This window comes from Homarus americanus, unplaced genomic scaffold (genome assembly GCF_018991925.1).
Source record: "Homarus americanus isolate GMGI-L3 unplaced genomic scaffold, GMGI_Hamer_2.0 scaffold52512, whole genome shotgun sequence".
Classification (NCBI taxonomy): Eukaryota; Metazoa; Arthropoda; class Malacostraca; order Decapoda; family Nephropidae; genus Homarus; species Homarus americanus.
This window is the reverse complement of record NW_024735442.1, coordinates 14670159-14696145: the sequence shown is the minus strand read 5'-3', so window position 1 is coordinate 14696145 and position 25987 is coordinate 14670159. Positions and strand designations below refer to the sequence as shown.

Below are 25987 nucleotides of genomic sequence, written 5' to 3'. Positions count from 1 at the left end.
AGTACCAGGTAGCTAGCGGGTACACCTGGTGGGCGGGCAAGGGTATAAATTATGGTGTCTTCCTCCTGGCTGCCATAATCACGCAAGACACAGAAGGCGGCAGTACATCAGAATCCGCTTCAGACTCAACAATAAACAACATTTGTATTCAGTTCTTTAGCTTCAACTTATCAAGGTTTGGAACTTAGATTATTTTGTTAATTATTATACAGTATAGGGATTTATTTATTTATCTTATTAATTCACCAAGCTACTGTGTTCTTAATATACAATAATCAAACACCATATTTTGATAAGTTCTTTGTAAATTAAACAGCAGTGACGTCGTTTTTGTGGTAGAAAGATGTCAAACGACTATGAGGTGGAGCCCGTCACTGACATCATCAACTTCGGTGAGGGGCCACACTGGTCCGTGGACGACCAGGCCCTCTACTTCGTCGACATGTATGAGCAGCTGGTGCGTCGCTACCACCCGACCACTGACACACACACCAAGTTACACATAGGTAAGTAGCACCACAATCTACTCCACGGCAAACACCACAGCAACACCAGTTAACACCATACCACAATTAAAATCAAATCACTACAACACCACAGTTTAACATTACAGCAACACCACAACACAACAGTTAACAACACCAAACCGACTATCATCTGCCACATATGAAGCCTCATCGTCCCTCCATCAAAAGAGTTAAGTAAAGAGCTTCTCTCATGGAGGTGTGAGTCTTAACATGTGTCTTCTGATAGTGATAATCTGTGACCTACTGAGCCTACGATAAGTCTATTATACATAAACTTGGCCAAACAGAAATTAGGAAAATAATTATATGTATTGGACTCTTTGTATTTCCAATTTGCGCCACACCGTGTCATCAAATGTTATATAAACAAATTATTCGTACTACCTAACCTAACTCCATAATTGCCCGACTCGCCAGTTAATGCTTGTTTGTCATAATTCTGGTGCTGACCATCACACAACGTCATTACTACTTCTTCACTATGTACCGTATACTTCTTGTTCCCCCTCGTCCTTATACTCTGGTCCCTCGTCTCACTTGACCGCCTGTTCAATATTGTCTCCACGTCATTCGTGGTTTTCGTTTTTCTGCTCAATTTTCATTAAGGTTCTTATGACATTCTTATAGCTTGAGAAATCACACATTGAACTAATATATCTGTAATCTGACTTTACTCAAGAAAATTTACAAGATATTATTATCTTATAAATTGCAAACTTCAGTGTCCACCAAGCAAAGTCCCAAGGAACAACACATTCATTAATGGCTATCTAATTTTATGAACATCCTGAATATGAGATATAACGTGTAAGTAGCACGTGACATATCATATTCCGGGTATAACATGTAGACTGTGTCTGTCCCCAGAGGGCGGGCCCATCACACTCGTGGTGCCGCACAAGAACGAGAAAAACACCTTCGTCGTAAGCATCGGTCGTAACCTGGCGGCGGTGACCTGGCCAGACCCCAACCAGGACTTCTCTGTCACCGCCGATGACTACAAGGTCTTGGCCACCGTCGAGCAGGACCTCCCAGACAACCGCTTCAACGACGGGAAGTGTGACGCCAACGGCAGAATGTGGGCTGGTGAGGGCACTGAGGTGTGACGGGGAGGAGGGAGAAAGATAGGGGCATTTATTATATGTACAGGTGGATAGAATCACTCAAGGAATGAAATCACCTCTTGTCTATACAGATAAACAAAGAAACAGTTACGGGAGTGCAGGGGAAAGAACAAATAAAGGGAAGGTATGAGAGAGAGAGAGAGAGAGAGATTCACAAGACTTAATCTCCCTAGGAACAATGAGCCAAGAGGAGGACCCTGACCATCACGGCAGCCTCTACCGCCTCGACGGTGACCGAACCATCACCAAAATGGTAGACAAGGTCAGTGCCGGAGTCAGGTCACTAAAGGGGGGTAGAGTTGACTTATCTTGTATGCCATACAGGTCATAACTATGTGATAAAGTGTCTATTAACGATGTTTATGGTTGAGATGTTTTCGATCACCTTGACCTTGGTTAACTTGAGGCTCGTCCCGGCAGTTGACCCTCAGCAACGGGATGGCCTGGACTGAGGACAACACCACCATGTATCACATCGACACCAACGAGTACAAGGTCAACGCTTTCACCTTTGACCTCACTACCGGAACTATAAGTAGGATAATGTCTCTCTTAACTCCATATTAGAGAAGATATTTTGTTCTCTTTAGTCATATCAATATACTGTAATACCTAATACAAGAATACGGATAAATTTCTAAATGTTTATCTGAAGAATCGTCAACCTTGATAAAGAGGATGATCTTGACTAAACACAAGAGTTAAATAACGGTACTTTGATCTTACTAATGAATATCAAACAATGGCAATTTAGTGTGTAGTGTTGATCTGTCCAAGTCGAATACATGTCTTTGCTCTGTATGTATTAGATGATAAGGACGATAATGTACTTACAACCAATCCAAGAAGTATCGAGACCCCAAGTGTCCCAAAGAATATGAAACATCGAACAAAGACCAACACAACTCAACCAACACATGAACGAGTCTGATGTTATCGCTCATTTTCTATTCCACAGGTCCTGAGGTCTCGATACTTTTTAACAGGGGGGGTTTGGTATACAGTATACGTGGCCACTATCACTTAAGTAGTTATCACTTTGACGTGTCTGTCTCTGTACTTGTGTAATCCCTTGGAGTTATGGTGTTATTTCTGAGTTAGTGAGATGAATGACTAATGACCATATTCTGTTTTTTGATTATTATTAGTAATGATATTGATATTTAAATACAGTAGTTTATTTAGCCAGAAAAATACAAATACAAAATTAACAATAGCAACAATATTGACATGGCTGAGTCATGTGTTTGTGTGTGTGTGCGCTTCTACGTGTGTGTTTGGGTGTGTATTTCCCATGTATATGTATGTATGTATGTATGTATGGTGACTGGTGTTTCAGGTGACCGTCGTGTGGTGATCGACTTCCAGGAGGCCGGCCTCGCTCCGGCTAAACCAGACGGCATGACCATCGACACGGACGGTAACTTGTGGGTCGCAGGGTTTGGTTCAGGCACGGTAGGTGGACAGGGAAGCCTGGTGGTTGAGGTTCAGACGCGGAGGGTTGTTGGAGTATATCGTAACAGAGTAAATTAACGTTATAAAACACTAACAATAATTTAAGACATATAAACCATAAACTCGGGTAAAGATTCGCGAGTTCATAGTCGGAAATTTTGACCTAGACTCATATACACATATATATAAGACACATTAAAACTTACCTAACACAGACTGGGGGAGTGAAAAAAATATTGAAGTGAAGAGTTTACCCTATAGTTCCCACACGTTTTCTGTTACATGTATAATAAACTACAAGAAATTATATTTGCTCTGTATCACCATACCCGAGACAGCTTAATTGTCAGCAGGGTGCAAACATCTGTATAAATATATAATGTGCATATTTATTGATGAAAGCCGGAACTAGACGCGCTCACGAACATACAATGCTCGGGCTACTTATGAAATAGACCTTGACAAGATTATCAACACAGTGGAGAGATCCTACACAGGTCACTGGCCTCCTTTCCTCGGCATGGCCACCTCTAGTGGGTGGCCATTAGCATAACTGAGGATTTAATAAAAAAAAAAATACAAGAGTTTACTCGGGACCATGGCGTTTTATACGACTAAATGCTGAAAAACGAATAAATGTGTACTGTACCTTTACAGTTAATTACGGTATGACATCATCACCTGTGGAGTTATGTGAGTAAAAGTCACACACAAGGATTTATTACTCACTTTAATCCTGTTTTATTTTAGAGAGAGAGAGAGAGAGAGAGAGATACATTATGTCAGCAGGTGTTCTTGTACCCCGGCAGATTTTCAACATAGAGCCCAGCAGCGGGAAGGTGTTAAGGAAGGTGGGGGAGCTGCCCTCAAGTGAGACCACCTCCGTTTCTTGGGGCGGACCCGACTTAGACCACCTCTTCATCACCACTGGGGCAGGTCCTGTCTACAGGTGAGGGAATAGCTTTGTCGGTAGATGAGACTGATGAAGGGAGGGTGTTGTCTGTGAATGAGGTTCTATGAGGTCGGTGACTATCGTAAATTTATCATAATGGTTTATTCTTTGACTGACTGTGTTGTCCTTGGAATGATCGTGTTGTCCTTGGAATGATCGTGTTGTCCTATGAGTGAATAATTTATCTTTAAACTGTTTGACTGGTTGAGTTTGTGTCGTCCTCAGGGTGACAGGTCTCGGGGTGAAGGGTCGCCCTGGCGCCTCCTGCACAGTGGAACTCCCCGACGTTGCTACCACTCAATAGTATCATGATGACCTTCCCCCATCCCCAGCCTCTCTGACACAGGCATCTATAGAGGACGTCTTAAGTGCTGTCACCTCCACATTCTACATACGAAATCCTTTGATGGTTTACTACGACTGTCCATCTCAGTGCATCATTCCCCGTCGACCTCACCAGAGACATAGTTACCCACACACCACCTGTTTTGGTCTGCTCGATTACAAGTGATATTATGGCAACTGTGGTATAATTTAGGAACATTTTAAAAGCATAAGCCACTAACTTAACCTAAACTAACCTAACCTAGCTCTAACTCTAACCTAACCTAACCTAACCATAAACCTTTAAAATAGAATATATTTACTGTATACATATTTTCTATTAATAAATCATATACGTTCAATCTAAACCATATTTTGTGGACGTTTTAATGTCAGTCTTGGAATAGGTAGAGTGTGTAGATGAAGGACAATGATAAAAGAATAAATAGAGGAAATTTAAGGAATAAGGAATAAGTAGTGAAGAATGAAGAGATGCTTGAAGGAGCTTATTATATATCTCTCTTTCTCATTCTCTCAGCCTTTCATTTGTTATTCTCTCTCTGCATTATCTCTTTCTGTCTGTCTGTATGTCTTTTTCGTTCTAATTTTCTGTCTGTCTGTCTGTGTGTCTCTTCATATCGTTCGCTTTTTCTTTTTTCCTCACTCACTCACTCTGCTTTCTTTCTTTCTTTCTTTCTCTCAGTAAAAGAAGGAAAAGAGAACAAATATATTCACAGCTGACAAACAAAGAGACATTCATGCTCGGTGTATCTGACGTGTGGGTTATGACCTCCCTCTCCCATGCCCCCTCTCTAATGCTCCCTCTCCAATGCTACCTCTCCAATGCTCCCTCTCCAATGCTCCCTCTTCAATGCTCCCTCTTCCACATTTCTTCCTTTTCGTTCCTCTCGCCATTAATCCTCATTCCTCCTACTCTCTTATATTCTCTCTCTCTCTCTCTCTCTCTCTCGATCTCTCAAGCTGTCTCACTCACACTTTCTCTCCCTCTTCTACGCTCCATCACCCTCTCACTCCGCGGTTTCCCTTACCTCTTAGCTTTCTTTCCTCTTTCTCCTCTCTTTCTCTTTACCATCCTCCCCTACACCCCTCCTCTTCCACATCACCCCTTTCTTCTCTCTCTTTATTTTCAATGTATCATCAAATTCTCTCCTCTTCCTCCTGCTCCTCCTCTTCTTCCCTTTTCTCTATCTCCCTCCTCTCCCTAACCTCTCGACCTGTGTATTTACTCTCCTCCCTATTCTTCCATCTCTTTCTCTCACCTCCCCTCCCCTTGCCCATCATTCTTTTCCCCTTTACCTCCCATTGGTCTTAATTTTCCCTCTTCTTCCTCTTTCTCCCCCTCCCCCCCTTGTCTCTCTCTCTCTCTCTTTCTCCTTTTCTCAATTTATATATTCGGATTTACGTTCCACTATTCCTCATTTTTCTCTCTTCCTCCTCCTCTTCCTCTTCCTCCTCTCTCTCTCTCTCTCCTCGTCTCCTCTTCCCAATTTACACACCGACTCAAGATAATAATGAGCAGCGGTGAAAAATAAGACTCTTGGTATAGGTTGGACCAAGACGCCACCGCACAGTCATCCCCCCCTCCCTCTCTCTCTCTCTCTCTCTCTCTCTATTCTTCTTCGTTTTTTCCTTTTCTCATTTATATCTTTTTACTTTTTTTCCTCTCTCTTTTTTTTTATTTATATCTTTTTACTTTTTTTTCCTCTCTTTTTTTTATTTCTCGTGTTGTGGAAAATCATCAGTCAGTGACAAGATGTCTCGCGTCCACTTGTCGTTCTCGAAGTGTGGAATATTTCGTCTGCTATTTTTATTCTCATGTGTAAATAGTTTGTAATTGAATTGACATATTTGATTATATATGAGATTTAATACTATATTTTCTTTTAATTCTCGGAAGGGAAGACAAGGAAAGAGAAATAAATATAAGACTAAAAAAAAAGTTGATGAAATGGAAATAAAATAATGATGAAGAAAAACCCACCAAGAAATACACAGACCAGATATATATAAACTTGATTACCTGAAGATTAGACACCCTAGTTTATTATCCTCCCCCTCCACACACACTTAACGCTCCGTGGGGTTAGTTTTTATCTTTGTCAGTCACTTTGTCTCTTGTCTCTCACCATCTTTATCCTTTTTGTTTTATTTCTATGTCTCCAACTTTGTTATCTATTCTTCTTTTGTATTATTATATCCTTAGTTATTATTATCCTTATTGTGTTTACGTTTTTTCTCCACAGACAGACAGACACAAACTCAGGTCATCATCGTTTTTTGTCCATTCGTATATAAATTATTATCATCATCATCGTCATCATCATCATCATCACTATCACTATCATCACTATCATCATCACTATCATCATCATCATCATCTTCATCATCATCACCATCATCATCATCACGGGGGACCTCGTTAGGGGACGGGGACTCTTCCTCTGAATATATGACACACCTAACTGGCCTCATCACAGTGTTAAATCAGTCTCTGCCGTCTTCATCGACGACTAAGAATCCTTATTATTCATACGTGATTTAACCTGATATATTCTCTCTCTCTATCTCTCTCTCTCTCTCCTTTTTTCTCTTACAATCTGTCTTTCTTTCTTTCTTTATAGATTCCCCAGTACAAGCCAAAGACAGATTCTGGCTACATTTGTTGAATTCGTGACTTTGAAGTTACTTTTCCTTCAGGTGAGATTAATTCTCTTCCTACTCCCCGTTCTTTTCTCTGCCTTCATATTTTTCTATGTCCCTCCATACATCTTGTCTTACTCCTTCTATGCCTTTTATCGGTATTTTCTTAATTCATTTGAAGGAGGCAGCCAAGAGAATCATACTTTAGCGACAGGCAGGAAATTGAACCAAAATCGACAACTCTCCTCCTCCTACGTGTTGCTGCCGCTACCACCAAAAACACGGATCACTCCTCAACACGGGTCGGTCCTCACACACGGATCGCTCCCTCCTCACACACGGGTTACCCCCTCCTCACACACGGATCGCTCCCTCCTCGCACACGGGTCGCGGGTTTCAATTTAAGCTTAATTACAGAAATCCATCGGAGCTGTTGACTTCACAAGGTATAGAACTTACTAACACGTTCTGCCCCGCCGTTCTTAGGTATGTAGAGTTATACAGGTAAGTCGTATCGTGAAACCGACCAAAGTTAAGATTCTGTACCGGGTGAGATTCTGTAACGGGTATTTCACAGATCGCGTAACATATGGAAATTAATGTTTTATATATATTTTTTTTCAGCGAGGGAATCATAGCAAATCAACGAAGATAACACAGATATTAAAATTAGAGGAATCATTAAATATTCAAGTGGAGACTCAGTTGGTAACACACCGATTAGTCACGTGAGTTGTTGATTAAATAGAGACTACAGGTTTACAAACAATAGTAAACAAACAAGTCAATATGATCAACGATAGCTAACAAAATCCTCATATACTTATACCCAGTAACAGTGTCCATTTTTAACTTTTAAGAACGTGAGAAGATACCCATTTATGGCGAGCCTCCGTGCAATCTCCAAGTCACTTCAGCTATCATGTTTGTGTGAGCCAGATTGATACGTTCTCACATCTCCAGTCAGATGAAAATTCAACAGTGGAATCTTTGAGAAGTTATTGACTGGTAGAAAACTCATCGTTATTTTACAGGAATTTGATTCGGTATATTACGGACGGACACACACACACACACACACACAAACATACACACACACACACACACATACTACTTTAAAGATTCTTATATCAAAAGGTATTAGCTGGTGCAGATATTAATGTGTAAGTAGGTGCTGGTCATTATACAGTTCAGTTCAGTGTGGAGACTTAGTGGTCGACCTGTAGTTGAAGGGTGAATGGGTGTGTCTATAGCAGTGTCTACTCTGTCTAACTGTCTGTCTGTCCCTGTCTGTCTGTTCCTGTCTGTCTGTCTCAGTCTCTCTTCCATCTCTCACCTCCTAAATTTTTTTCCCTGTCATTCGTGGACATTTTCCCCGCCTCACTAAACACACTCACCCAGCTGAGTATAAACCCACGAGGAGGATCTGTTCCCCTCTCCTTCACTCTGTTTCCTTCACTCTGTTTCCTTCACTCTGTTTCCTTCACTCTGTTTCCTTCACACTGTTTCCTTCACCCTGTTTCCTTCACCCTGTTTCCTCCACACTGTTTCCTTCACACTGTTTCCTTCACCCTGTTTCCTTCACTTTGTTTTCTCCACTCTCTTTCCTTCACTACGATTCCTTCGTTATGATTCCTAGACTCTGACGCGTTCACTCTAAATCCTTCACAGTTATACCTCCCTTAATCTTTCACATTCTCTCCTTCACTCTGAGTCGTCCTCTCCTTCACTCTGAGTCGTCCTCTTCGTGATGCCGTAATAATATTTTTCTATCATCTGGCGCGGGAGCAGGATGGTGGTTATGTAAGTAAACTAGTTGTGTACTTTGACCTACCAACTTGTTAACAGGTCAATGGCCAAGATGTTATTTTTACTCTTGCTTTTAACTGTAGATGGGATTTTTAACACAGACACACACACACAGATGGACAGACATAGAGACACGCAAAGACACTGTTACGAACCCCGCCACCAATTGTCATGATCTACCTACCCAGCACTACGAACCACGCCATCTATTGTCATGATCTACCTACCCAGCACTACGAGCAACGCCATCTAGGGACGAGACACGAGTATGACTCGTCTTAGTTACCACTCCCAGGTTTCCCTTCTCCATATCCTGGTTGTTGCGTCACCTCCTCAAAGTCTTCTTTGTCAGCTCCAGTTCGAGGAGAGTTCAGTTCACTCTGGGAAGTGACCACAGGATCACCTATCCTGGGAACCTACGGCACAGTGACTACCTACCGTCTTCTACAATACTCAGCCTTACTCGTCAGCCATCTCAGCTCCGCACTTAAGTATTTGTAATCTTATATTGCCTCCCCGCCTCCACCTTGCTTCAAAATTGTTTGTTGTATAAATATGTATATACTGTTAATGTTTAGGTTAAGTTTGGTTAAGGGTAAATTATAGAAAGCTGAATATTTTGTTAAGGAATTTATGGTACTTTATTATACACAACAAAAACTCGCATCCTTTGTCTACCCTTTTATAGTCCGATTGTCTTTGTTTTTGTTGTTGTTGCCTGTTGGGATCTGGGTAGACTTTTAACTATATTCTAAATCCCCAACTCGTAACAACACACACACACAAAAGTCACATATATAACTACACAGACAGATGGATACACACAGACAATTGGACAGAAACACACACACACACACACACACACACAGGTGAGTCTCTACCTGGCTGTTACAGAGAGATAGTCGAGCACCTCAAGCCATTAAAGGTCAATTTCAGAGAATGAGTAAACCTGCTGGTGACGTGTGACCTACTGTGACTGTCAATATATCCAGGTATTGTTTTCTGTCTGTCTGTCTCTGTCTCTCTTTCTCTGTCTCTGTCTGTCTGTTTCTCTCTGTCTTTGTCTGTCTGTCTCTCTTTCTCTGTCTGTCTCTCTGTCTCTCTTTCTCTGTCTGTCTGTCTGTCTGTCTCTCTTTCTCTCTCTGTCTGTCTCTCTCTGTCTCTCTATCTCTCTCTCTTTGGTTGGTGGTGGCTTGCTGTCCTGATTCAATGTAAATAATAATAATAATGTGTGTGTGTGTGTGTATGTGTCCAGTTTATGATTTAGTTGGATATCTATCTATCTATCTGTTATCCAGTACATCATAATTAATTAACCTGTACGTGATGAGTTATTTTCTTTCTTATTTTCTTTCTTTCTTTCTTTCTTTCCGTTATCTCGAGGGTCCGTTATTTATAAAACCTCCATCTAACGGATTATATGGATATAGAAGTTCGTTATATGGAAGTTTCACTTATCCGATTGATTCATTCTTTAAATACTCTGTTGGTATATGACTCTGAGGGTATTAGGTGAAGTTAGATTAGGTTTTGGTTAGGTTAGGTTAGGTTAGGTTAGCGTTAGGGTGGTTAATCTTAAGGTAAAATAAGCTTGGGGATCACCACCACCACTATCACCACCACCATCACCACCACTACCACCACTATCACCACTATCACCACCACTACCACCACTATCACCACCACCACCACCAGAACCAGAACGACGCCCACACCAGGAAAAAATCGCTCCAGTGATGCAAAGATACGACTAACCTATTGTGTGTGAGTGTGTAGGGGTGAGGGAGGTGTGTGTGTGTGTGTGTGTAAAAGATTTCTTCTAAAACACCTCTTGAGTTCATATCAGGTATCACAATCTTCGTAGTAGGGGTTCGAACACGAGGTCTCACGGTAACCAACTCAGCTTGACATACCCAGTGCGATACAAGAGATACAAGCATTAAAAAACAGACCTGAAACTTTACTCACACACACACATATTAACCTAACCTGACCTGACCTAACGTAACCTGACCTAACCTAACCTAACGTAACCTGACCTGACCTAACGTAACCTGACCTGGCCTAACGTAACCTGACCTAACCTAAGGTAGCCTGACCTAACCTAACCTAACGTAACCTGACCTAACCTGACCTGACCTAACGTAACCTGACCTGACCTGACCTAACCTCCTCTTTGTTGAACTTCAGGAAAATCGCAATAATAAATCGTTGACTCATTCTCGCTCTTGTGACGCCATTTTACGTAAAGGAGAACGAGTTGAACGAAGAGAGGGGGAGAAGACTAGGGGAGGAGGAGTGAGTAGAAAATGGAGAGAGAGAAAGGGGAATAAATGGAATGAAAAGAGAGAGGAAGAGAACATTGGCTGGAAGGGAAGACGGAGAAGACGAGGAGGAGGAGGTGGGGGAGGAGGGAGGAGGAGGGGGAGGGGAGGAATGTTAGTGTGTGATGACCGTGTGAGAGGGGTAAAGGGAGAAGAGAGGGAGGGTGTCAATATGTGTGTGTGTGTGTTGACTGTGGGGTTAGAGCAGGGGAGAGGGGGGTGAGAGGGTGAGAGTCTAACCTAACCTAACCTAACCAAACTTCACCTGTCTTATCTGACCTACCTTGACCTGACCTGACCTGCCTACATCATTTTGTCTTTTTTTTTTTTTACTCCGATAGGTAATAGTAAATAATTAAGAAGACACGTACCTGGCACAGCGGTTGTCGAGGTAAGCAAATTATAACCACCAATACATAACGAGGTAGTGAGAATGTTCACCCCTCGACCCCAAGACCACCAGGAGGACGAACAAGGTCACAGATCGTTACACAACTGGAGACCAAAATTGATTTTCACTGACAATAAGTCACGGCAAATGACCACCACTCCCACAGGTAATTGGGTTATTAAGGTCCCTGTGCTAGAGCTGAGAACTGAGTCACGGTCCTTGATGTAATGATAATAATTTCCTCAAACTTTACTTATGCTCAGAGTTTTCATTCCTCATGCAACCGTAATTAATATATACATGAATCCTTGACTCCTTAACTTTTCACCAACAGTTTTAAAATGGTAGAATTTGAAGAGAGTTTTGCCTCAAGGAAGTAAAAAAAAACCAGTATATCGTGGGTGTTTTAAGTTTCATCATCTGAATTAAACAGTGATATTTTCAGGTCTAGTGAAGGCGAGCGAGCTATCATAGAGGAGGGACCAGCCAGCAACACACACACACACACACACACACACACCTAATGCTACCATGACGCTATAACCAAACCTAACAACGCTAACCTAACTTAACCCTAATTTAACCTAGCACTAACTTAACCTAATGCTACCATGACGCTATAACCAAACCTAACAAAACGCTAACCTAATTTAACCCTAATTTAACCTAGCACTAACTTAACCTGATCTAACATAGTCTACCCCCCACCGGGTGTCTTAACTTCACGTGATCAGCTATAAGTCTACACAACACATTTTCAAAACAAGAAAATCGTCGACTAAAGCTGACAGGTAATTGATTCGGTAAAGGTTGATTAAAATTAGCATATTATTATACCTTTTTTCTGATGGGGGGATGTGGTGGAGGGTTAGGGGTGGGGGTAAGGGGTGAGGGTTGGGGGGCAAATCTAACACCTCCCCCCCAAAAAAAAATATTTTGTATGAGAGAAGTGAACCTGTCCTCTGGGGTAATCACACATAATGAAGTGGGACAACACAGTACCATCCCACCTCTTCAGTAAGATTCACTCTCAAGGTTTCTAAAAGCCTTAATCACGACCTTATGGATTAGTCTAGGAGGGTCGAGTTAAAACCCACACTGGCAAACATTCGACGGGAGATTCTCTAATCTTTTTTTCCTCCCTGTGTCTACGTCTTGGTGTTTATGTATCGTGTATAATTATTTCTGAGAGAGAGAGAGAGAGAGAGAGAGTTAAGAAAAATACATCTCAAACATTTTTAATGGGTTATAGGAAGTCGAATTATCAACACTGCCAGACGAACATTCATCACTGACGTACAAAACATTCATCGCCGAATATGAATAATATGGTATTATTGGCTCTAGTCAATTACCTTGTTGAATAATGAATAATATTAACATCAATATACATTAGGCAACATAATGCACTGTGTATAACAAACGGGCAGAAACATGTAAGCTTGACCCTTTGTGTAAATGGGGAAGTTATTCATTTTAAATACTACTACTACTACTACTACTACTACTACTACTACTGCGGCTCAACACCCCCTCCCCCTCCCCCTCGACGTCATGGTATCCTTTCCTTCTCGCACATCTTTCTTCACTGGATGTCTGACTCTCACCACCCCAACCCCCACAAGATCAGTCCTTCAGTATAATATAAAATAATAGGAAGATATCAAGGATCTTTTAGTGTCAGCCATTCAGTCATTCTTCTTTCATCAGTCTGACTATATTCATTCACATTCAACATATATCATTCTTTGTTTTTTGTTTTATTTAGGACTGGTGTGTGTGTGTGTGTGTGTGTGTGTGTGTGTGTGTGTGTGTTAGTCCCGGATATCATATACTGTATAATTGTTTTAAAAGTTATAGAAAATCAGCTCCCTATTATTTCCTGGGGCTTCCAATTAATCCGTTTGTTTGCTTCCTTGGAGAGAGAGAGAGAGAGAGAGAGAGAGAGAGAGAGAGAGAGAGAAATGGTTGATAATATACTTGCTAATGATAAAATTTATAATGAACCATTTTAAATTCTATATTGTTTATTATCATTCAGTTATGCCTTTGGGAGGACCTACTTTCATCCTTTCACTAATAACATCATTATAATCATCATTAATATCATACCTGTTATTATTGTTAACATCATCATCATTATCATCATCATCATTATAAAACGAATTATCTTATCACTCATTATAAACTTACACATGTTCTTTGACCATACTGAATCTATGTCAAGGTACTAATAACACTCTTCCCTTTCTGGTAGTGATGTTAGGTTAATTACTTCAGAGTTAATCACCTCACTAATGACCGCCAGAGTTTGATCATCAGCTGTGGTTGTCGAGTTAACGAACAGTTTGTGGCTTAATGATGCCAGGTTAGCTTTCCTCAATGATGGAATTAAAAAAAAATGAGGTGAATGTTATTTCAGTGTAAATGTTCGAACAGCTTAACTTGAAGGGCATTGTTGGGTTATGTTTAGTGTGTTTATTAAGGCATAGTTAATGTAGGGAGAATGTTTATGTTTACTGAATCATTGTTGAAAAAGAATGTGTTTACAGAGTTAATGATGATTGGTAGTGTTTAATGTTTAACGTAGGTATGGAAAAAATGTTTGTTTACTGAATCATTGTTGAAAAAGAATGTGTTTACAGAGTTAATGATGTGTTGTGTTTTATTAATGTTTAGTGTTTTGGCTTTTATTTTTGTTCTTTACCAGAGTGAGTTAGGAGTCAAATTCTCTCGATTTTCTTACCATCATTATTTTCTTCATTAGTACAAGAATCTGGTGGAGAAGTTACCATAGCAATGTTCACTCACTTCACTCACTTCACTCACTTCACTCACTTCTCTCACTTCCCTCACTTCACTTCACTCACTTCTCTCACTTCACTCACTTCTCTCACTTCACTCACTTCTCTCACTTCCCTCACTTCACTCACTTCTCTCACTTCCCTCACTTCTCACTTCACTTTCTCTCACTTCACTCACTTCTCTCACTTCACTTCACTCTCACTTCACTTCTCTCACTTCACTCACTTCCCTCACTTCTCTCACTTCACTCACTTCTCTTACTTCCCTCACTTCACTCACTTCTCTCACTTCACTCACTTCTCTCACTTCCCTCACTTCACTCACTTCTCTCACTTCCCTCACTTCTCTCACTTCTCCCTCTCTGCTCCTCAGTAACATCGTAACACCACAACCAATGGCACTTTAATTCTGAAGTTACGTGAGGTGGTGTTAATAATGGTGAGGTGGTGTTAATAATGGTGAGGTGGTGTTAATAATGGTGAGGTGGTGTTAATAATGGTGAGGTGGTGTTAATGATGGTGAGGTGGTGTTAATAATGGTGAGGTGGTGTTAATAATGGTGAGGTGATAATGTAGTTCTGTTGTGTCGAACGCTTTATTAGTTAAAAGGTAATGAAAGGTACATCATTACCTGAGGTCATGTTCCAGCAAGTGCATATAGTAGTTCGGTAGTTGAGGTCAGAGTGTGTGTAAACCTATGATAATAAAGGAAGGTGTATGACCGTGATTGTGTCCGTGATTGTGTCTGTCTGTGTGTCTGTCTGTGTGTCTGTCCGTGTGTCTGTCTGTTCCAGCCATAGGTCCAAAACGGAAGCAATTAGATGCCTGAAACTTTGCACACATATTACATGAGTTCCAAGGTTGTGTAGTACCTAAATATCACTATTGACCACGGTGCCCTGACTGAGATATTGCCAGGGCGAATGTGGGAGGTGGTTACCCGTGTCAGGGAGGACAAACTGTGACAGCGTTATGTATATACCTAACCCGAGCGTAGCCAGGTAATCTTTATATGCAGTATATGTGTTTCAATGCCATCCCTACAAACACATTTAACGTTGTATACAGAAATAAATTCATTGATTTTAATCTGGATGCAATAACCAATTCATGTAAATATTTGATGCTGTATATATAAATAAATTCATTGATTTTAATCTGATTTTAATTATAGACGGGTGAATATTCAAATCGATATTATTAGCACGGAATTCTGGCAAAATAACTTCTTTTTAATTTTTATTACCCCGGTGTTGCTGCTGTATTATCTTGCAATATATACTTTTCTCTAGGCATCTTTCTAAGTAGTTACATCCACAGAACACAAGTTAACATATAGAACCAATATTATTCATCGTTGTAAACCAGTCAGTGATCGTCAGTATAACCCAGATAAAGTGAGTCTCCCATTATTATTATTATGTTGCTGCGGGCTGACATACGGTGAGTGACTCGTCCAGGTCGATGACGATATTATGCTGTTTGTTGATGACAGATTGCCCAGCGCTCATCCCAATAACGACCTGATCTTGTCCAGCTATTGAGCGAGGCAGCTGGATATATGTATTGCCTCTCATGACCAGATAATTTTTCTTATCCGCTTGTCGTCTTCTCTTACCAATAGACAAGAGTTTCCTTCCTTATATTATTGAGGATTTTGACGAATATGTTTATACCAGTAGTCGTAGGCAGGTCGAAGGTGTGTATCGCTGGTGTTATAACAATTAATAAAGTTGTTAAGGTTATATTGGTGGTCAGAATAAGTTGGTGCTAGGCATAAGGCAGACTTATCTTTGAAAGAAATATTCAAGATTCAATTTAATACCAGATTCGTAACAAAAGAACCAACAGTATTAAAGTAGTGAAATTCAGAGTTAATGGTTCAAGAAACTTTTTAAATTATCTAACTCAAATCTCCCCAGTAACATGTAAACACAAGTCCAGGTGAAGTATTTACTGGGAAGGAGCGCCTGTCTGAGTACCCGGATGGTGAGGAGGTTTACTTTTTTTTTTTTAAGGGAATAACCCACCAGGACACAGGTTAATGACCCACATCAGGGCCTGGGGGCGAAATAATAATAATAATAATAATAATAATAATAATAATAATAATACAGGACCATAAATTAAAAAATAACATAAATAAATAAAAAAAGACCAAGAGTGAGAAACAATATATGTTGTCAAAGTAAGAGAAACAATTGAGACCCAGCAATTATGTGTAAATGAGGCAGAAAGTTAGATCAACAACCTGGAACTTGGTCACAATTTTCGTGATGCCATATGGCTGCAGGATCTACCATTAGACAACACTACACAACAACAACCTTCACCTGCTGACGACTAACACAACACAACACAACACAGTCACGAGGAAGCAGATCTGACACTTCCCATACAAGTCCTTCAAACCAAACACGAGATTAAAAAAAACCCACCCAGCATAATACTGAACCTCCCTAAGAATGTGGAACAATTTCATCAACTGATACACATTCCCACCATCATATTTATACACATCCGGATATATTTCTAGACATCCGTAAATATAGAAAATGTATATATATAAATGAATGAAAGGCAAGAGGGTAGGGAGGGGGAGGGGGGGGGGAGATTTGATTAGAAATTCTATTGTGGGATTGTGGATTAAGAGACAAGAATAGACCTGGGTTATGAACGGTGGTTAAAAAGTACGGCGTAGTTTTTCTTCCCTGAGTGATTATAATTTTTTTTTTAATGACCTTACTCACCTGTGGGGCTTGATGACTACACATACATACATACATACACACACACACACACACACACACATATATATATATATATATATATATATATATATATATATATATATATATATATATATATATATATATATATATACATACTTACATACTGTACATACACACATACATACGAGTACATACATACATACAGACATACTTACATACATACGAGTACATACATACACACATACATACAGCTGACAACTAAATATGATCGTAGCGGTTCTTCAAACTTGTATCAACAATAAGATTTAACCTTAAATATTAACATAGACGAAAAATGGATTTGGTTTCGTATGTATGTATGTATGTATGTATTACCAGAGAGCTCAGGTAAGACAAGAAACGCGATGAAGAAAATAAAATAAAATAAAAGAAAAAGGTGAATGAGATAACAGTATAGAGAGAGAGAGAGAGAGAGAGAGAGAGAGAGAGAGGTGAACATCAAGGCACCTGGGGTCAGTAATTGGAGGTGGTGGTAGTCGCTCCAGCTCCCTACTCACTCACTGATTGGTGCAAGGGATCCAGATGCTTTGGGGGAATAATGGCCCAGTGTGCTGATTTCTATTAAGCGTTTATCGACAAATACATTGTTTTCGTTTAAAGGTTATTGGGAAATACATACATGTGACTTAATGGGAAATGTAGACATGTAACCTATTAGGAAATGTAAATAGGTAGTTTTGATGGGAAATTCTCTTGTATAGTTTTATTAAGAAATTTATATTGTATCTTACTGAGAAATTTATACACAAAAGGAAACATTATTGACTGGGCAGTTTATTGTTTTATATCAAGTCATCATTGTGAGAGAGATGTTTACATTTCTTGGTTAAGTGAGTCGTAATTTTAATGGGAATTGATTTTTTTTCTCGTGAGTGTTGAGAGGTCAGGGTGTAGTATTATTATTATTATTATTATTATTATTATTATTATTATTATTATTATTATTATTATTATTATTATTATTATTATTATTATTATTATTATTATTATTATTATTATTATTATTATTATACAGTTGCCCTATGTGATAAATGAATACATACTATATTACTAATATAACCGATCATCCCCAACTGTTCACTTAATCACCTGTTTAACACTCCAACTTGCAATGCTACCCTAACCTGAAAAAAAAAATCATCAAACCAAACCTAACTTAACCTAACCTAACCTAAACTAATCCTCACCTCCCCCTCCCCCCCCAGGTAATTAATCTTCAGATGATCCATAAAATGTTATAAAAATCGTCATTTACAACACATCATCACTGTACTCAACTGGTACACACTGGGGGGACGAAAATCATACAGTCAGATAGGTAGGTAGGTAGGTAGGTGGAGGAGGGAGACTCATAATAACAGCATATTGGCACGAGTCAGGAGCGTAAATTCCCGCGCCATCATAAACCCTCAGAGTGGCTGGTTGTGGCTCTGTCCCTCCACACAACTGCCTTTATTGACTCCCGCATGAAAGCTCCCGTTGGCAATACTTATCTAGATTCTTAGTAAGCCTGAATGGTTCTTCTGATATTACGTGGAGTCCATGAGAGACGTAGTAAAAACACTCAACTTCACAGATAAACTCAAACAAAGACCCCAAGCTATGTAACAGACCTTTACTATAGGGTCCGCTGTCCACTATAGGCTAGATATATACACGCAGATCTTGTTTATCTACCAATCTAGATGAGTCTGGTAACACACACACACACCTCTCTCTCTCTCTCTTACATGCCCTGTCTGTCTGTCTGTCTCTCTGTCTGTCTGTCTGTCTCTCTGTCTGTCTGTCTGTCTGTCTCTCTGTCTGTCTGTCTGTCTCTCTGTCTGTCTGTCTGTCTCTCTCTCTTTCTCTCTGTGTTCCCTGGCAGAAGGAGGTCACCGTCCCAAGCAAGAGATAGAATGGAACGAGGACGAAAGATAACACACACACACACACACACACACACACACACTCACACACAACACACACAGAAACAGTCACTATTCATCAGTTGGTATCATAGGATCTCTTGTCGACGAGGTTTATGGGTTAAGGGAGGGAGGGAGAGTTTCGTCCAAGTGGAAGGTTGATGGCCATCCCTCTAGCCCTTCAATCGATCACAGCATCAACTATTCATATATTCATGAAGAACTGGCTTACAAATATATCAAAATTCTCTAGTGTGTTTCTCTAGTTGCAGCCCGACCTTTCTCTCTCTATCTCTCTTTCTCTATCTTTCTTAGTTAGTCATTAGAGCTCCTGTGGTCCTTCCTTCCTTCCTTCCTTCCTTCCCATTGCTGTTTCCTCTCTCCCTTCCTTCATTCCTTCCTTCCTTCATTCCCATTGCTGTTTCCTCTCTCCCTTCCTTCCTTCCTTCCCATTGCTGTTTCTTTCCTTCCTTCCTTCCTTCCCATTGCTGTTTCCTCCCGTCCTTCCTTCCTTCCTTCTCACTCACCCCTTTGCCCCCTTGCTCTATTCTTCCTTTCTTCCTCACTCTCCCCCCTTGTTCTCTCCTTCCTCTTTTTATCTTGTTATCTGTCTTTCTCCATACCTTGAATTCTTCTCTATTCTCTTATCGCCCCTTTATCTCCCTGTCTCTGATTTTTCTTTTCTTTTATCTTACTCCTTCTCCACCTCCTCCTCCTCCAACACCCACACCCTCTTCCTCCAACACCCACACCCTCTTCATCCAACACCCACACCTTTTTCCTCCAACACCCACACCCTCTTCCTCCAACACCCACACCCTCTTCCATCCTAGCAACGTCATATTCCTCTTGCTGTGTGGCAACTGTACAAGTGTCAACCAACCGTAAATCAGGTTGGTTACACCGGCAAATTAACCCGGGTTCCCCCTAGCCACTTGCAACACACTCCGTTCTCATTGACAAAATATCATCCTTATGTTGATAAATTTTCCTCATTTAACCTTGCAACATTATTCACCTTTATTGTTTATTAATTTTATTCATTTTAATGGATGAAAAAAAAAATAGTTACTTAGAATTATCGGATTTTTTTGTGTGGATATCTTAGGTTATTTCGTAACCTTATTACAGTTAGGTTTGGTTTAGGTTTGGGTTTGGTTTAGGTTTGGTTTAGGTTTGGTTTTGGTTTGGTTTAGGTTAGGTTAGGTTAGTTGAGCGTTGAGTTGTTTGATCTTCAGGTAATTCATATCTTTTTTTTTATACATTTAACTTGTAGAATTTTAAGTTATGTGAGGATGGATGAGGGAGGTGTGAGGGAGGTGTGAGGGAGGTATGAGGGAGGTGTGAGGGAGGTATGAGGGAGGTATGAGGGAGGTGTGAAGGAGGTGAGGGAGGTGGAGGGGAGGTAAGGAGGGAGGTGGGAGGAGGTGCGGGAGGGGAGGTGTGTGAGGCATGAGGAGGTAAGGAGGGAGGTGTGAGGGAGGTGTGATGGAGGTGTGAAGGAGGTGTGTGATGGAGGTGTGAGGGAGGTGATGGAGGTGTGAAGGAGGTGTGAGGGAGGTGTGAGGTAACAGCCATCATTAATGCACTATTAATATGAATAACGATGCTGACGTCACCGATCATAGGGCTTATTACTCAGGTGCACAGGTGCTTCCTCCCCCCTACCTCCCTCCCCCTACCCTCCCCCTCACTGCTCCCCCACCCCCCTCTCCTCATACCGGCTCTGATTGTACCTAGACGACCCTGATTGGCCCAAAGTGGCTCTAATTGTTCTTCCTCGGCTTGATTGTTCCTGGTTGGGTCTGCCTGTACTGCTGGGATTCTCTCAATTCTGATGGTGTAGTGAGTTATGTAAATAATACGAAAATTATACCTTTATCTACTACTACTACTACTACTACTACTACTACTACTACTACTACTACTACCATGATCTATAGTCAATGGTTGGTTCTATTCACATTAATGCACTTATACAACCCACTCACCTAATTCACACACACACACACACACACACACACACACACACACACACACACACACACACACACACACACACACACACACACACACACACACACACACACACACACATACACACACACACACATACACACACACACATACACACACACATACACACACACACATACATACACACACACCCACTTACACACCCACGTACACACACTAATCCTTACACACACCCACGTACGCACACTCACGTACATAACTCATGGATAGTGAGATGCGCTCCCTGAAGCACCATTGATGGAGGTGATATTATTGCATTCCTGTAGAGTCGCCCAAATAAATGGTGTCATAATCACACAGGCGTTTGTAGGTGTGGAGGACAGGTGTGTGTAGGTGTGTGGAGGACAGGTGTGTGTAGGTGTGTGGACAGGTGTGTGTGTGTGTAGGTGTGTGAGGACAGGTGTGTGTGTGTAGGTGTAGAGGACAGGTGTGTGTGTAGGTGTGTGGAGGACAGGTGTGTAGGTGTATGGAGTGACAGGCGTGTGTGTGTGTGGGTGTTTTGAGGACAGGCGTGTGTGTGTGTAGGTGTGGAGGACAGGTGTGTGTAGGTGTGTGCAGGACAGGTGTGTGTGTGTACGTGTGTGTGGGGGAAGACAGATGTGTGTAGGTGTGTGCAGGACAGGTGTGTGTGTACGTGTGTGGAGGACAGGTGTGCATAGGTGTGTGGAGGACAGGTGTGTGTAGGTGTGTGCAGGACAGGTTTTACACTTATGTTCATGTCTGTAGTTGAGAGAATTTCCTTTGATATACATCTAACTATTAATAAACACATAGAACTGCAGAGTAACTTTTCCTTTACCCAGAGAGAGAGAGAGAGAGAGAGAGAGAGAGAGAGAGAGAGAGAGAGAGAGAGAGGTCCTATAATTCAATCATTTACATACGTCATTCATAATTATCTTCAACAGTAGCAGCAGAACACGTGACCTGGCTTATAACAGGTGTGACAATACCTGTGTTGTGTGTGGGTGAACAAGTGTAATACCTGGGAGTTAAGTGATGAAAATACCTCCTTTGATCTTTTGTGTACATATATCACCTTTGTGTACCTGAGAGATTTAAGGCCAGGTAAAAAGAGGTATATATATATATGTCTTACCATTTCATTCTCTCTATTTCTCACCTCTCTCTCTCTCTCTCTCTCTCTCTCTCTCTCTCGAATGTAAAAAGAGCCAGTTCACTCATAGTTCATCGTCTGACACAATCTCTGTCTGACATTTCCGTTACGCAAATGTGTGTGGGCGTGGTGTGTGTGTGCGTGGTGTGTGTGTGAGTGTGTGTGTGTGTGTGAGAGAGAGAGAGAGAGAGCGAGAGAGAGAGAGAGAGAGAGAGACAAACAACATTACTTAAGCGTCTGCCAGTTAAACATCTCCATCTTCTTCTTCTTTATTCTTCTTTACAAACAAAAGCAAAACATAAATTAAAAACAAAATAAAAGACAGAAAACTATTTATCTCCTCGGAATAACGATACGGCGAGGATACCTTAAAGAAAAAGAAGAAATAATAGGAAATAAATCCATTGTAACTTAGATTCTCCTTTTTGCGTTTCCTATACACAGTGAGGATTTGAATACAGTCTCTCTCTCTTTATGTAGGGCAATTAATACAAAGAGTACACAAGAGTTTATGTACGTTTTTATACTCCTCTTAGCTGTAGGGGGGAGGGGAGGGGGCGGGCAAAGGTTGACTGACTCTTGCTTGGACATATTTCACGGGTAGTAAAATTCGCGTTTTCTTCACACACACACACACACACACACACACACACACATACATACAGAGACTGTTTTATGGAGCATCGGTAATTCTCAGTCGTGTGTTTGTGTGTGTGTGTGTGTGTGTGTGTGTGTGTTCTGATGTCTCGTGTTGATGGTGGTGGCGAGCTGTAAGGTCCTGTTAGAGAGAGAGAGAGAGAGAGAGAGAGAGAGAGAGAGAGAGAGAGAGAGAGTCGATTACATGTTTTCACTCTTTAATCAGCTAAGAGCAACACTTTAACCTTTCACCAACCACTGTAGCATCATACGTCACTTAACCTGAACAGCGCCTCCACCCCCTAAGACGTCATAACACCGAGTAGATCTCTCTCTCTCTCTCTCTGTAGGGCTCAATAATACTACACATTTGCTACAAGAGAGAGAGAGAGAGAGAGAGAGAGAGAGGTGCACTTACCATACACATGATTATTTGGCCACACACAAACACACACACACACACACACACACACACACACATAGATATACATATTCTTCTCTACTGTACTACGAGGACATAATAATCGCATGTATAGTCTGTATGGAAACTTAATATACACACTGGATACATAATACATGCCATAATATATGTATACACTCACAAGAATGTATACACTTGGAAACTAATACACACACTTATACACTATCACCTCATCCCCCTTTCCCTTCTCCTACCCCCACCCCCCACCCCCCTCCCACACCCCCCTCCTTAGTGGCGAAAGTCCAGGAATGTTAATGAGGAAAACTTCTCCCAGTATTGGCTGAAGGAACGGTAACTAAAAAGCAATTAGTCACTTCTTACCTGCCTCGGCTAATTAAGAAGGCCTTCAGGTATTGTTCGTTTTTGTCCCTTTTTTAACTCCAAAATTATTAACTCCCCCCCCCAAAAAAACATTCAAATATTCAGGATAACACAAACATATGTACATTAGGTCATTATTTTATGGATTATAAGTTCATAAACACTACAGGTCTTTATTCGTATTATTAACTCATCTCTCAATACCGAGTTTGGCGAACGTCAGACGAACGATGGCTGAGTCATTGGTGCCAACGAGCTTTTAAATATGCAAATTAAGTCTCTAATTTGCATATTTTAAGATGTTAAGCTTTGCAGTTTTTGTTTAGGGTCGACTGTCTTCATCCCTAAAAACAGAGTCGACCAGATCCTCCTGTACCATATTCAACCAGATCCCTGTACCCTATTCAACCAGATCCCTGTACCATATTCAACCAGATCCCTGTACCATATTCAACCAGATCCCTGTACCATATTCAACCAGATCCCTGTACCCTATTCAACCAGATCCCTGTACCATATTCAACCAGATCCCTGTACCATATTCAACCAGATCCCTGTACCCTATTCAACCAGATCCCTGTACCATATTCAACCAGATCCCTGTACCATATTCAACCAGATCCCTGTACCATATTCAACCAGATCCCTGTACCATATTCAACCAGATCCCTGTACCCTATTCAACCAGATCCCTGTACCCTATTCAACCAGATCCCTGTACCATATTCAAGATCCCCTTATGCCAGATCCTATTCAACCAGACCTGTACCATATTCAACCAGATCCCTGTACCCTATTCAACCAGATCCCTGTGCATTCAACCAGATCCTGTACCCCTGTTCAACCAGATCCCTGTACCCATTCAACAGATCCCTGTACCATATTGTACCCTGATATTCAACAGATCCCTGTACCCTATTCAACTAGATCCTGTACCATATTCACCAGATCCCTGTACCATATTCAACCAGATCCTGCCTATTCAGCAGATCCCTGTACCATATTCAACCAGATCCTGTACCATATTCAACCTTGAATCCCTGGATCCCTGTACCATTATCCTGTACATATTCAACCAGATCCCTGTACCATATTCAACCAGATCCTGTACCATATTCAACCAGATCCCTGTTCTATTCAGATCCAACCCAGATCCCTGTACCCCATTCAACCAGATACCATATCAAAGCATATTCAACCCAGATCCCTGTTCTATTCAACCAGATCCTGTGCCCTATTCAGCAGATCCTGTACCATATTCAACCAGCCTGTCCTGTACCCTATTCAACCAGATGAATCCCTGTACCATATTATTCAACAGATCCCTGTACCATATTCAACCAGATCCCCCATATTCAGATCCTGCCTATTCAACCAGATCCCTGTACCCCATTCAACCAGATCCCTGTACCCCATTCAACCAGACTAGTCTTCACCGTTTTTAGGATCATTACCTGGACTCTAAAGACATCCTGAGAGAGAGAGAGAGAGAGAGAGTCCTACCTCTATTATTACTAACTTGACAACAGGAACCAACACTGCTCTATGCTCCACACCTCAGCTGTCAAGGCAAGTGATGATGTCTTCTGACGAGAGATCTATAGATACCTCTTGACAAGACTTGACAGGTGAACCACTTTTTTCAATGAGAGAGAGAGAGAGATACGACCCAGTTCTTTTCCCAATTCTGGTTGCGTTCTCTTACTCCTTTAGCCTTAGTTATGAGAACCTAACCTAACCTAACCAAACCTAAACCTACAGTAACCTAACCAAACCTAAACCTACAGTAATCTAACCTAACCTAACCTAACCAAACCTAAACCTACAGTAATCTAACCTAACCAAACCTAACCTAACGTAACCTAACCTAACCTAACTGGATTATATGAATTACGTCAGAATAATGGATGAACAAAATGGCCGACAAATATCATAGAGACTCACTTATTTCGGATCACCTGAAGTTACCCTCCTGCCCCAGTTTATTTAACCTGATGATTATACACCCTAAAGCTATCTGGGGGTTAGGTTAGGTTAGGTGGGGGAAATAGAGAGGTGTGTGGGGAAATAAAGAAGCGTGTGGGGAAAATAAGGACGAGGGAAAAAAGAGATGTGGGGGAAAATAAAGAAGTAAGTGTGTGTGGGAAAAAAAAGCCCACTGGGTCAATTAGGAATTTCATGTAAAAGAAAACGAGACTAAGACAACAATTTCAAGGGGATAACTAATATATAAAAGGAATCCCGGCCAAGAGTGACTTATTTTTTGTAGATTTCTCGTTTTATTTCTGTTTTAATGTAATGTCTGTTTAGTTATCCCTTGAAATGTTG

General features: G+C 41.0%; 2 protein-coding genes across 2 annotated transcripts; both read left to right on the top strand.

Moving 5' to 3' along the window:
* On the top strand, positions 1-4755 carry LOC121871050 (regucalcin-like). The gene is made up of 8 exons (XM_042373141.1): positions 1-175; positions 340-506; positions 1395-1613; positions 1825-1913; positions 2072-2186; positions 2991-3106; positions 3916-4055; positions 4284-4755. Exons 2-8 carry the CDS (start codon positions 344-346, stop codon positions 4360-4362), a joined length of 921 nt encoding a protein of 306 aa, XP_042229075.1. The 5' UTR covers positions 1-175; positions 340-343; the 3' UTR covers positions 4363-4755.
* A 19134-nt stretch (positions 4756-23889) lies between these two features.
* Positions 23890-25104, top strand: LOC121870936. Its single transcript, XM_042372909.1, has 2 exons — positions 23890-23904; positions 24118-25104. Exons 1-2 carry the CDS (start codon positions 23890-23892, stop codon positions 25102-25104), a joined length of 1002 nt encoding a protein of 333 aa, XP_042228843.1.
* The last annotated feature ends 883 nt before the right edge of the window (positions 25105-25987 follow it).

What these genes read in the sequence shown, in the direction of transcription:
- LOC121871050 (XM_042373141.1), top strand. Translation starts at nt 344, where the DNA reads ATGTCAAACGACTATGAGGTGGAGCCCGTCACTGACATCATCAACTTC. An exon ending in ACACACCAAGTTACACATAG is followed by an intron (nt 507 to 1,394) that starts GTAAGTAGCACC and finishes GTCTGTCCCCAG; the next exon opens with AGGGCGGGCCCATCACACTC. An exon ending in CAACGGCAGAATGTGGGCTG is followed by an intron (nt 1,614 to 1,824) that starts GTGAGGGCACTG and finishes TAATCTCCCTAG; the next exon opens with GAACAATGAGCCAAGAGGAG.